A 14385-nucleotide genomic window follows, 5' to 3' on the forward strand; every position below is an offset into this window, starting at 1 on the left:
ACCGGACTGGTAGAAAAGGTGGGTGGGGTAGAAGGAAAGGTAAAGCAGTCGCTCTGAGGAGTTACAGTTCTGTAGGTCTGCTCTAGAATATGTTACTGGCTAAGCAAGAATGTGACATTACATTTACGAGGGCTTCAATATCGTGGTAAGCTATAACTCTTATCGTGGTTCTTGTTTTTCTCATGGTTCTTGTGTTTATGTGCTTGTCGTAATCCTTATCGTGATCCTTGTTGTGCTTGTGGTGATCCTTATCATGGTCCTTGTGTTTGCCCTTGTTGTGGTCCATACCATGGCCCTTGCTACCTTTGTCACGGTCTTCATCACGATTCTTGTTCTGTTTCTCATATTCCTTATCGTGGTCGTGGTCGTGATCCTTATTCTGGTTACTGTATTTTAGGTTTATAATATTTTGAATAATATTATACCGGTATATTACATGTAAATAAGAATTAAGATTTCGACTAGACAGGTAGCTTACTGGAAAAAGTTTGAAGAGTTGAAACCAGACGATAGAGAAACCCACGTCACGTTTGTAGGCCAACAGTGGTACGTGAACCTCTCTTAGAAGTTGTGAAAACGCAGTCAACATCAGGATTGTCCTACAGAAAAAAAAAAGAAAGTTCTTAGAAACAACTGAGGAACTGTGAGTTATTTTTTCAACTTCCTATCTACTTGCGAAATAAGAATTTAAATTACTGAAACAGCTGTAACACTGTTAACGAGCAGTGACGTGTATTATGCAAATCAAGCTTTCATACATGTCACTGTTTGCAGAAAACCACAATTTAAGTCACACAGAGTTAGTGTGTACTCAATGTTGGTTGCTTGACGGTTGTCAGCACACTTTGAAGTCTGTGGATATAGAGGGAAAAATTGGATCGGTGTCTGGTAGAGTTCCCGGGTAGCTCAGTTGGTAGAGCGTTGGTACGTTTAACCAAAGGTCCTGGATTCGATGCCCGTCCCCGGAACAATTTTTCCCTCAAAATTATTCAAATCAACTTTACAGGGAGTTATACTTGAAAGCTTGATCTGCCAAATGTTATTATTCATCACAACTTTAACTTCTTGAAATTTAATTTATTACCTCAGAGAATCAGCAGCTTTTATAAAATGTAGATTGAACAACGTGCCTTACTAAAACACTTTTGTAGATATCCGCTTGTAATAGTACGAACCAATAGACAGATCTAGAGACCTGCGCGCCACAAGGAACTACGTACAGCGTGTCGTCACGTTTCTGAAAATATTATTTTGTCCGATTTAAGTTGTTTTAGCAAAAACGTCGAGACAGTTGCCCTTAAATATTTTATGCAGTACCATATTACTTCCAGCCCCCCCCCCCCAAAGTTTCCAAGGTTCTGGATTAAATGGAATGTCACTTTGGTAAAAGAAAAAAAAATAGTGCGGACTCCCTCTTCTACATATAACATTTAATCTGAAACTGTTTCACTTTGACCCAAATGAAAGAAAGTAGAATTAGAATGAACCGAACAAGATACTATTAATGCTAATAATTAAAAAAAATTCGGGAGAACGACGATTATGGAAAAGAAACCAGTACACATATTATTTTGCTTTCGATGTATTTTACCTAAAAAAATCCAATAAACTTTGTGATAGCGAAATAACATCTTATTGTTAGATAAATTGGTACTTTATGTAACTTACAGTTTGCAGATATAAAATGAACCGGAAGAAATGGATGTACATTTAAGAATGTATTAATCTTTTTCAATCAGTGTCAATATCGTAAAAATATACTAGAAAGAAAATTAGTTAATATTAGGCTACAGACTATGAAGTGTTGCATATTGATTAAAATAACTTAAACAATTTAATTTAGGTATATTTATTTATAATTATGTTTTCAGTGAATCATCCTCATGACCTCATTTTTTAGAGTTCATATTTATTTCATTGCTTGATACAAAATTTCCTAATAACCATGTGTTGTAATCTTTAAATCATTAAAATCTCGAATGCAGTAACTCTCTGTATGACATAATCTACTGTAAATATAGTTTCACTCCATATATGTTAAGATTCAGGATGTCTTGTACTCACCCTGCAGCGATTCCCCAATGTTGTGAGGCTGAGTCAGCTGCATTTTCAAACAGAGAGAGCCCAACCAAGGAGACTGTAGGTACAATTGTGAGAGGGGTCACATATCTCAGTATTACACCGACGATACCTAACAAAATGGCAAAGAACAAATTTGATTAGAATCTACTTAACGCAGGGATGAGACAATATTAGCTCCCAATCATGGTAGAAGAGCTCGACCTTGATCACGAGCGCATAGCGCATTCACTGTAGCGTAGACAACAGGGATGTACATGCACATGCAGCGAATAAAGGCAGCAATTATTACAATAACTTGCGTTACTAAATTTCTGGTTATGTAATAGGGCTAATTACTCAGTTATTTAATATACATGTACAATGTACATATATAAACAAATCGCAAAGGGAAGGGTTTTTAGGAACAAAAAGAGAAATAGGAAAAGTTAATTTTATGTAAACCATTTTATTGTTAAAAGCAATTATTTATTATGTAAATACTTCACTTCATTGGTTAGGAGAAACTAATAGGGTCGACCTGCTCGACGTGTGTGATCTCTAAATACTTTTGAGTATTTGTTGAAAAAATAATAATGGCAATATTGATTGAAATAGAGTATATTGATTGTGTAATTGTGAAAATGTAGTCCTTATTCTCCAGTCGTGATTATGTAATGAGTTTTCTTAGAGTGATTTGTGAGATGCACATAACACGAAAAAACAAATTGATTAAATTAAGATATTGAGAGCCATCGTAATTTTTGGGGTCAATCATTTAAGGGGATATGTATGACTTTCAAAACTTCCACAATTTCGGCCAAAATTTGTGAAATTTAAACTATATAAACAGATCTATAATAATATCATCTGTACAAAATTTTGTACAATTAGGTCTAATAGATTTGAAATTATATTATTAAGTATGTTTTATATAATTAAAAAAGCTCCTTGCATCAAAGTTTTCAATATGTTTAGTTCATATTTGCTAAAAATCCTGAAAATAGTTATTGGAATAAAAGTGAATTAGCGTTTTGAGTTTAGTAATAGTTTAAGTTAAAGTACAATCATAGATAAAATATTATTCCTAAATTGAAGAAACACGTAGTCTAATAAAAGTAATTATCCAGAAACAAGCAATAAATAAAACATCAACAATACATTTAAAATAAAGAAATAAAAGGAATCTAGATACTATCTGCTGATCCAAATGTAAATTAATTTACCTTCGATGTCAATTCCGAAATGAATTTATTTCTCTCTTCTCCTGAATAATGCCTATTTTTTTTTCATGTTGCGTCTCATAATGCCGTTTTATGTTGCTTTTTTGCAAATGATATTTTTTTTACACAACAAACACTGGACTTCATCACCATGTTCGAAGCATAAATATTGTATCTTCCACTCTACCGTGAAAGCTTTAAGCGCTTCCGTTCCGTCATGATGTGCTGTGTTCTAAGATCTGTACATCCTTTAGCAATGTTTACAGGTAAAAGAGCTCCGCGCTCGCGCAGCGGGCATAAAATCGCTCTCGCCCGCAAATATTAGTCACCATCGCAAGACTGACCTAACGTATAAAATTACATCAAGAGTAACCTGCAACACTTTACTAGATAAGTCTCAGTGGAAAGCCAATGTTTTTAATTGGTTTTTTTACGACGCTTTATCAACTCCTGTGCTTATCTAGCGTCTGAATGAGATGAAGGTGATGATTCCAGCAAAATGTGTCCGGGGTCCAGCACCGAAAGTTACCCAGCAATTGCTCTTAACGGAAGGGAAAACTTCGGAGATACCTCAACCAAGTAACTTGTCCCAACCAGGATTTGAACCCTGGCCGGCTCGTTTCATGATCAGGCCGGCTAACCATTACTCCACAGTGGTGAACGAAACCCAATTGTACAGATATCTTTAAAGCTCTGAATCTTTATGTAATGGAGTTTTTTATTGTAGACACAGTTATTTAATAATTAATTCTTGTGACAGAAACGTTTTTGGTGACATTCTGTTTACATTACTTTAATTTATCACACACTCTTGTCTTACAAACAAAACCATAGAAAATTCGCTGTAACAGATTTTGAGTATTTCTTGTCATTATTGTGATGTAAAAAACTCTATTTCGAGATTTTAGGATAAATTCGGTTTTCAGCATCATTGATAATTAAATTGTATAGTTTACAATTCAAGTTAGAAGATTTCATTTTGTTATTACAGAGAATGCCTTTTCAATAACTTGCACAAAACGTAAGTCTATCTTGCTATATTACCGCGTATTAACAGATTTTGACTGTTTTTTATCATTATTGTGATGTAAAAAACTCGATTTCAAGGTTTTAGGATAAATTAGGTTTTCAGCATCATTGTTACTTAAAATGTATAGTAAGCTACATGCCGGACCGAGTTTCCCCTTCTCCCTTCCTCACTCATTCCCTACGTGGTAAAATGAAGAATGTTATTATATGTATGGATTTAAATATTGATATTAGATTTGAGTCAACTATCACTAACCAGCTAAGGAATATGTTACAATCTTTTGGTTTGCAGTGTACTAATTCTTTACCTACAAGAGGGCTGGCTTGTTTTGATAACTGTATAAAAGAAACTCTGTAATTTTTGTACCACGTGCAAGTAATTTCTATTGTTGCACCTAGAACCTAGAAGTTCAGATTCTTCTTTCGACAAATTTTAGTCAAGTGTCTAATCACTCAAGTCTACTTACTCCACAAAATGTATTTCACTTTAAAATTATCTGGTTGAAAGTCAGGATCTTTTGAAGTAGAAGTCTCTGGCTTCGGGGACAACTGAGACCAGGGATCACTATTTTCTTCATCATTACTGTCACTACTCCACGTCTTAGAGGGTATAGGTATAGGCAATTCCTCGCTATGTGGAACAGGTCGCACGGCACAAGGTATATCTGGATACTGAATAACGTATTTACTTTTCCTAGGCATGCCAAATATATTTGTCGTGCAGAAGTAACAATCATTAATATGATTTGTTGGTTCTTGCCACACCGTAAGTACAGCAAATGGTAACGCTTTGAGTTTGCCATGTAACTCCAATCTGATTTGCCGTACAAGTGGTACAACATTGATGACGTGATCATTGTTTTTCCTGGTCACCAATTTGACACTTTGACACCCGAAGTATAAAGAATATGCATGATTAGTAATGTTATAAATTTTTTCCTCTCATTTTTTGGGAGTAAACCGTCCACAAGCGTAACACAAATTATCCGGATTATTTCTGCACTTCCGATGTGAACTAGCCCTTTGCATTGCACTACTAAAACACTCCAATATTTCTGAAAAATTACACTAAGTGAAAACTTGTGAAAAAATTACACTAAGTGAAAAAGAAACTTCACAATATAGTACACTGCTGTCAACACATCCACAATGAGACTGACAGTTTAGCAGGTGGAGTGCGCGTATTTTAAATTGGTAGGCGACATCACCACCCAGGTAGTATACAGTATATTCAACCTCCGGCTAACATAATGCACTATCCTGAAAGGAATAAGACAAACTATTTCTTCAAATATTTTTGTTTACCGACAAATTTCCAGTTCTGTTTTTAGCCAGCAGAAATGTGAATAACATAAGTTACATCACGTTTTGTGCAGGAAATAATATTACTTTACAACGCCATTAGAAGTGCGAGACCGGTCTATATCTGGGTTTAACTCTTTACGGTGTTTACTTCTACAGGGACATCATTTTATTTTTACTTCAATTTTTATTGTACCTGAGTTTTTGAATGTACTTCATTCCCACCCCCTCTACTAATGAAGTTCAACCGTCCTCCACACAGAACCAAGACCGCATATACAGTCATAGTAGCCTTACGGCCATAGTAAACAGTACATTCCAAAAATATGTTCGCGTTTTCCAGTGACAAAAGAGCTTTCAATATTGAATGATTTTCGCACATTTGCCTACGTCGTATCCCGTTTCCCCCACCAGCTTTTATTCGTCAGTTAGTAGCTGAGCTGTCTTAGCTCTTTTCTCAGAACATTAATTTCTGCTAGGAATTGGACGTCTACGTAATATTATACGACTGTTTAAATAACTTAAGTAAAAGGCCCTCGTTAAGTAACTGTCACGTGATTTCCTCCCTTTCTACGACCCTACGACATAACCACTTGGACGAACAGTAGATAATAGTTATGTCTGAGTAATTATATCTTTTCGGATCGGCAAGAAGTGAAGATTGAATTTACAGTACGTAAGGTACTCTTTTATAGAGTAGGTACAGAATTATTTCAAGATGAGTTACTAGTACGAAGGACGAAACTGGTAATTGGGATTAGGTATAATAGTCTATAATGCGATAATATGCACATTAGAACTGAAGCCTGTATCGAAATGAACGGCCAACATTTTCAAAAATGTGTTTAAATATCCATATTATGATTATTTTTCAATTTAACTTCATTCTCTATATTGTACGCTAATGTGCTGTAGACAGTATAATATACACTGCATAATGAATAGCCTATGTCCGCATGGACAGCTAAGTTCGTGAGTAAAAATACTCATTGTTAATACTGTACTGTATTTTGATTAAACAAAAACCTAATGAAAATGATAAAACTCAAAAGCGCGATATTTCCTAGTTTACGTAAATGGATGAACTACTTTTCTTCCCTCCTATACCTAGTAAAGTGATTTGTTTGTATATTACGCCAGTATCATCGAACTCCAGTCGTGGAAGTGGGTAGCAAACGGCGTTGATCCAGAGGTATAGCCAGGTTAATATTAAAAATGTTAGTAAAATAAAATGATGTCCCTGTATATCCTGATAACCTGGCAGAGGGGTTTTAGTAAGTATACCATCAAGATAGGAACGCATGGAATCACGGTGGCGAGGGAAGGTGGACCCGCTGTGAACTTGAAGTGTTTTCTGTAAACAAATATCTATGATATGATGCACAGTTGAAGGCAGTATACCCTGCTTCGAAATCAGGTAAACCAGGATTAAGGTTTATTAGAAGACAGAAACAATGAGGAAAGTGGACCTTGAACCTCCCCAGCCCCAAACTATAGGTCAGAATTTTTCGAGGATCTGTGTCATACGCTAATAAGAGCGGATATCCTCCCCCCCCCAAAAAAAAAAGGTACAGCACCCTTGTTTCGTAGCATTCATAAACAAATATACTAACAGAAAAATGTCTTCGGAAACATAATTACACAAAAAACATACTTACCAACAATCTATGACAAATGCCTAAATAATATAAGAGATGCAGTAGTAGATAAAAAGACTTTCCTCTCTATAGACGAAACTAAAGACACCGCTCTTAGATCAGTCACTCATGTTGTAGAAACCCTGAGTCTGATGCTCCAGGTAAAACATTCCTCTTAGCCTCCGAAGAGATGGAGGAGGTTAATCATTCTATAATTATTCGCTTGTTTCGTTATTCCTTGGTCGCAACGAAACCGGCTGTTGTGGAGGGAAGTGTCCGTCACAGTACCTGACGTCACCTATATTCCGTGCTGTAATACGATTGCTCTGCCTCTGTCTGTTGATAACTGACAAAGGCTTGTTGATTAGATGGTATAACAAATAACACATTTTCATCTTTACATTTTGTATGTGTGTAAGTAATCGTGTATGATAGGGGTAACCAAAATACGACACGCGTGTTACCAGGTGACTCATGAACTCGTTTTGGATGTAGGATATCTAAAATATCTAAAATGTGGCGTGGTGTGATATTTTAAGCATTGTTTTCAGAATGTACTTGTGAAAATGGACTGAAACATGTATTATCTTCACAGAGGTAAATTTCATATTTGGTATTATTATTATTATTATTATTATTATTATTATTATTATTATTATTATTATTATTATTATTATTATTATTATTATTATTAGAGTCGAGAGCGATATCTTGCCTTTTTCGTATAGACTATACTGCAATGTTATAATTCTTACTGTTGTATTTTGTTTTGGAATGTCTTTAAGGATGTTCAGTATCTAATGACGTCTTTTTAATTATCTTCTGATTGGTTAATAGTTAACTGTAAATTATTGTTCATTGATGTCTATTGACAATAACCTCTCATTTTGTTTTCCTGACGAATTTGCCGACTTTGAACCTTGTTTTTTCACAAAATAAAAAAAACTGATTAAATTCCTTTAGATTAAATTCAGTTCAAAATGAGCGGTTATTTACAATTAAACTTCCATCCCTAATAGGGAACGTATACTAAGTCAAAAAAACTTACCAAATAAGCCAATTACAGCCTGAAGGACAGCAGAGACGGCTATGGCTCCTGATAACTCCCTCATTCGAGTCTGCCACAATTCCGTTCTATTGTCAGATGTCATTGCATCCAGAACAGCAGGCTCGGGACATCGCCATTGTGGCAAGTTGAGAATAGCCAAAGTTGGCACCAAGAATGAGATGGTTCCACCTTGCACTATAGGTAACCTGTTGATAGATAAGATCAGATCACTATGACAGTTGATTAATAGGAAGATTGAAAAATTCCGTTAGGTCAGAATAAAGGAATTGAAATTATTTCACATTTTGTTTGGGGATGTACGTACACGTTCCATTATAAAATGAAAATTCAGGCAGAATAAATATTTCAAATATAACATTTGGAAATTCCTTTATAGGATAGACAAGTCATGTCAAACTCAATGCCACCATAAACCTACACAGAGCAAGGTACCAGACTCGGGGCAGATGACGTAAAGCAGACGACAATTCAAACGTACCTGGAAGGCGGCGTCATTCAGTATTGTTACCGATCACATTGTCATGTGCGAATGTAAGACCAGGGAAATTTCTTGTGCATCATTAGCTACAGTATTTAGCGACAAGCTTATGGTCTCAAACTTCGAAGATTCACTGGGACATACATTCTTTGCTGCTGTTAAAATGCGGTCCTTAATAAATTGACCGTCTGAATAAGTTCCAAATTGTGTCTTATGCCCCGGAAAATAAGGTACATAGTGGGGAATGTATAATAAACATTAATAGAATATATAAGTAATTATAATAAAAAATGTGTACCTTACGGAATAATTTTATTAATGTTTATTTATATGACTATTTTTTTAATTTGTGATAATTTCCTTCAAACTTCAGTACAAATGTAATGATCAGTTTTATATTTCCTTGAGTCATAGAAATGCAGGTCCCGCTAATTTATATTACTTATATTACTGTTACGATTTTTTTAACAATGACTATGAAACAGATTTTTAGTTTCATCTTAGAATTGCACAACAGTAAATAGGCCAACATGTACTATCAGAAACTTCTACGAGCTTTAAAACTGTAAAATTACACTAAATAACATTTAATTTGTAAGACAAATAATAATATTTCACAGCGTGAGTGAACTATTTACATCACATTTATCTACTTTTAGACATTTTACTAGAACAACTCGTTTTTCTCTATAAATTCCTTCATAGTCCGGTTGATTTTTTTATATTAGTAGGTTATTTTACGACGCTTTATCAACATCTTAGGTTATTTAGCGTCTGAATGAGATGAATGTGATAATGCCCGGTGAAATGAGTCCGGGGTCCAGCACCGAAAATTATCCAGCATTTGCTCATATTGGGTTGAGGAAAAACCCTGGAAAAAACCTCAACCAGGTTAACTTGCCCCGACCGGGCATTGAACCCGGGCCACCTGGTTTCGCGGCCAGACGCGCTAACCGTTTCTCCACAGGTGTGGACAGTCCGGTCGATGTTTCAACTCGTAATGTTGTTTTATTTTGTACTTTATTATAAAGAAGTACTGTTTGCATACTAAGCATTGTATATGATTTGCTACAATCCTACATAAGAACAGATTCTCCCATTCTACGTACCGTTTTGTATATTAAAAATTCTACGCAAAGTAGGCGATTCAGCGCGGATCATGTCTATAGATTTAGACGCAGCATTGTCTTGGACTTCAAGTTCTTACGTCTCCGCCTGCCAAAGCACTGTGCTAGCAGCTCGGGGCACGAGAGGCCCTGGGTCCGAGCTCGTGGCAAACCTGTGGCAGCTGCCACCAGTGGCCGAGCTTGATATCACTGGGATAAACGACACTTCATGAAATGTACCAGATGAACCTCTTGAGCGCCTCTGAGTACAAACACCTCTAAAAAGAAACAGGAAAATGCGAGGGAATTTGTCATCTTTATTAGGATGAGCAACTCAGACAATTAACAAATAAAGAAAACAATCAGAAGTAGATCTCTACATGAGCCCCTTCGCTAGCACGAACATTATCCAAACGGTTGTCTGTAGTATTATCTGGTGTGATAGATGCTACAGCTTCCACAACGCGATCACGTGAATTGTTGAGGTCAGTCACTTTGGTGGAATACACACTTGACATAGCCCCTAAAAATATCTAATGGAGATTGAATATGTCGTGAAATTGTACGTATATGTCCAGTCTAACAGTCCAGAAAAGTATTGTCCGGTGATGTAGGCACAATAATGTTCCAGCAAGGCGGTGGTCATCTGTTGCAAGATTATATTGGAATGTTTGCATGTCTGCAATCTGTGGAAGCATGTATTCTTCTAGCATGCCTATATTGCGTTCCATAATGTCTAACAGGCGACATAAACATTGTCGACAGAGGAAGACGGAAGAATAATTGCTATTCAATCAATGCACAGTGGTCCAAATCACGAATCTAGTGAGACAAAAATAATGTTGGTCATTTTTGAAAATGCAAGTCAAATGATTCGGTATTACTCGAAACATATCACCCATCATGATTTAATCTTTAAACAAAAGTAATCTCTTCGTTAATGCACTATAATACCTGAAATGCAAATTCTTGTCGCTGACATTTGTCAGTTGGCTTTATTTCTTCAACAATTTGTATCTTATAGAGGTATCGGTAATTCCTATATTTCGTATTTTCCGCATCAGTAGACAGCAACTAGTACTAGCCACATCGATGATGAAAACATTTGAGTTGAATTTAAAAATGAAATCAATAAAAATTTCCTCCTCCTTTGATCTTTCTTCAATAAACAGTCAAATTCTGGGAAATACTAGAGGTCCATTCTGTATGGGCCTACATTGATACGATTTTAATTACGTTTGGTTTGTCAAAAGATCGTTAAATTTGTAAACCTGATAGGTTAATAATAAAAAATTACCTAAAAAGTCAATGATAGGATTTTTAAAAGAACTCAACCCATCGAAATGAAGCTATTAGTTCATTGTTAGTTAAGTAAAGTAGGCTACTTGTACCGAATAAGTTTTTTATTGAAAAAAAATGAGAACTGACGTTTGGTGAGAGAAATATAGATAGATCTGTAATTTCTTATAACTAAAATGAAAGTGTTCACACATTACCTGCAACCAAATGTAGCTTGCACCCAAGTCACAATGCCCGTAACAAAGATCATGGTGCAGATGATATGGCTCCGGGCTGGATCGTCATCTTTCATACAGATGGCTGGCGTCAAAATGAAGGGAATTGACACAATAGCACCAATCATTGTGAGGTAGTGCTGAAAATATCATATTAATGTGGAGTTTGTTTTAGGCTACATCACTTTTAGTTAGGCCTACTTTTTTTTAACAATGTGTTAAAAGTTGAAATTTACGTTTCACTTCAAGGTAGGATTACCAGGTTTCCAAACTGAAAATAAGGAAGATTTTTAAATTTATTGTCAGTACTGTAAGATTGTCAGGATTTCAAACAAAAATAAGAAAGGTTTTGGAAATTATTGCCTATACCCCCTCAATACGACATTACCAATAATTATACAGTACAGAGAGTAATGCTATTTTAAGTACATTTACAGAGCCTTCATTCAAATAGACGTTCATCCGTGAGTGTGCTGCCGTGTGTGGCGGCTGGAAGCACGCTATTTGCTAGCAGAGTCGGATATTTATAACCCCTTAAGTCAAGCACATAGATTGCTCATACAAATTACAATTACAGTTACCACCTGTGAAGGAAGAATAATGCTGAAACTGATCACGAAGAGAAAAAGAAATTAGCTGCGCCACTGGTTAAGAAGAAACTGTCTTCTAAAGGATGCAACGAAAGAAAAGTTCGAGTCAGAAGAAGATAACAGATAGTACATAATATTAAGATGGCCTACATGGATCGTAAGTGGAGGCTAAGAAGAAGACGGAAAATAGGGAAGATTGAAGAATGCTGGGTTTGCAGTGAAAGGCCGGCTCTTTGACAGAACACTGTGAATGAATGAATGAATGAGTTCTTCTTCTGAAATTGTTGGAATTCCCTTCTTATATTGTCTTTCAGTTCTTTCAACGTATGTGGCTTATTCTGATACATTTTATACACTTTTTTATTTTATCGCATGCTGTGTTACAAGAATATCAACTGTAAGATCTTGAAATTAATGTGTCTAATAAAAATAGCCATGTACTGCTTTATTTGTCCAGGAATTGCAGTCACATGATAATGTGAGCAGAGTAAATTTTTACAATTGGATGTTGGATAATGTTAATAATGGCTATGTTTATCCACATTTAATTTTTTCACGGATGAAGCATGGTTTTATTTACATTACCATGTAGCGACAAAGCAAAACAGATAGTGGAGTGCAGAAAAACCCATCTTGTACACGAAATGCCATTGCATGACCAAAAAATTTATGTAGGGTAAAGGTTGGTGATACGAGTAATTGAGTGATACTATGTTTGAGAACTTATCACGGTTTTACTGAGTGAGAGAAAGATCGGCTTTGTGTAGGAACTTGTCCATGAACATTCCCTTAATACATTGGCGCAAAAAACCAGTTTTCCTCTCGCTCAGTAAAATTGTAATAAATTGTCAAAAAAAAAATATCATAATACTACTCAATCACGATAATAGCTAGTCGGCCTGGTTGGCGCAGTTGGTACAGCGCTGGCCTTCTATGCCTGAGGTTGCGAGTTCGATCCCGGGCCAGGTCGATTTCATTTAAGTGTGCTTAAATGCGGCAGGCTCATGTCAGTAGATTTACTGACAAAATTCCGGCACACCGGCGACTCTAATGTAACCTCGACAGTTGCGAGCGTCGTTAAATAAAACATAACATTAATATGATAATACCAACCTTTACCCTATGATGCGCAGTGAATGCTTACAGAATTATAGGGCCTATATTTCCTTGAAAATACTGTAAATGCGCAGAAGTACAGGGATAATATATCAGACCATTCCTAGATGAATTATTTGACTTTGAATGTACACTGCCATTTTTCAACAGTAGTCTTCGCTATAGTGCATACAACCGATCTCTTGTTAGCATCAATTGCGGAAATTTTTTAAGATAAGATCATCAGTAAGGGAATATTATGACCAATGCAATCTTTAGATCTTATCGTATGCGATTTCTATTTGGGGAAATTAAAAAAATAAAGGTTATCAGAATAACCAACATAGGTTGGAATAACTGAAGGGAAATTTCAGCAATTTCAGAAGAGTAACTAATGCGTGCTAATGCAAATTTTCTTAAAAGGTGTGAGAGATGTGTGGCGCCGCAAGGACATCATTTTCAACATCTCCTATGACAAAGGTAGGTTTCTATTGAAATTTTAATTTACATGAGCAGTCTATGCGCTTGACTTAAGGGGCTATGAATATTCGGCTCTGCCGACAAACAGCGTGCTTTCAGCCACCACGTGCGGCTGCACACTCACGAATAAACGTCTATTTGAAGACTCTGTAGGCCTACATATAACTGCACTCAACGTTTTATTTAGAGTACAATTCAATGGAATATGTTATATTTACAACTTGATTTGCATTCATTCTGTAATCTATCATCACCTTTCACATATCTGAAACAATCTTTACAAGAAAGGTTGAAATTCTTAATGATTTCAGCAAAATTTTTTTCTATATCCGTCCAATTTATTATCCATAATGAAAACGCTTTCCCAGTGAGAGCATTGGCACCAGGACTACTCGTCACTTGCACTACTCATGCTGGAATAACACCTGCCTATAACCTGCCTATGTAACACCTGCAACAACTTCTACATAGGACAGACAGGCAGATCATTTCGAACACGTTACAAAGAACAAATCACAGCCATAACAAAATTACAAAACACCTCCACATATGCAGAACACATCACACATGCCAACCACACCTACAGAGACATCAACACAGACATGGAAATACTGCACATCCAACCAAAAAGCCAGAAACTCAACACACTAGAACAATATGAGATATACAGACACACGAAAACACAACCCAACGATATTCTCAACACACAACTCAATTTCAAAACACATACACTCTTTGACTCTACACTACGAACGCACCCACACAAGAAACAAGAAGCGCCAAGACCAACAACGACCAGTTCCG

The 14385-nt window shown here is 36.0% G+C and overlaps 1 protein-coding gene across 3 annotated transcripts in view; it reads right to left on the reverse strand.

Annotated features, from left to right (window-relative positions):
* Window positions 1–14385, reverse strand: part of LOC138710509 (solute carrier family 23 member 2-like) — a 78503-nt gene that overhangs the window by 37923 nt on the left and 26195 nt on the right. For all 3 annotated transcript variants that reach the window (XM_069841453.1, XM_069841452.1, XM_069841454.1), the window contains 4 exons: window positions 11399–11556; window positions 8298–8503; window positions 2065–2191; window positions 479–599 (listed from right to left, as the gene is read on the reverse strand). In XM_069841453.1, coding sequence (XP_069697554.1) covers window positions 479–599; window positions 2065–2191; window positions 8298–8503; window positions 11399–11556 — 612 coding nt within the window. The remainder of the gene's footprint in view (window positions 1–478; window positions 600–2064; window positions 2192–8297; window positions 8504–11398; window positions 11557–14385) is intronic.

The sequence above is a fragment of the Periplaneta americana genome, chromosome 12, assembly GCF_040183065.1.
Source record: "Periplaneta americana isolate PAMFEO1 chromosome 12, P.americana_PAMFEO1_priV1, whole genome shotgun sequence".
NCBI lineage: Eukaryota > Metazoa > Arthropoda > Insecta > Blattodea > Blattidae > Periplaneta > Periplaneta americana.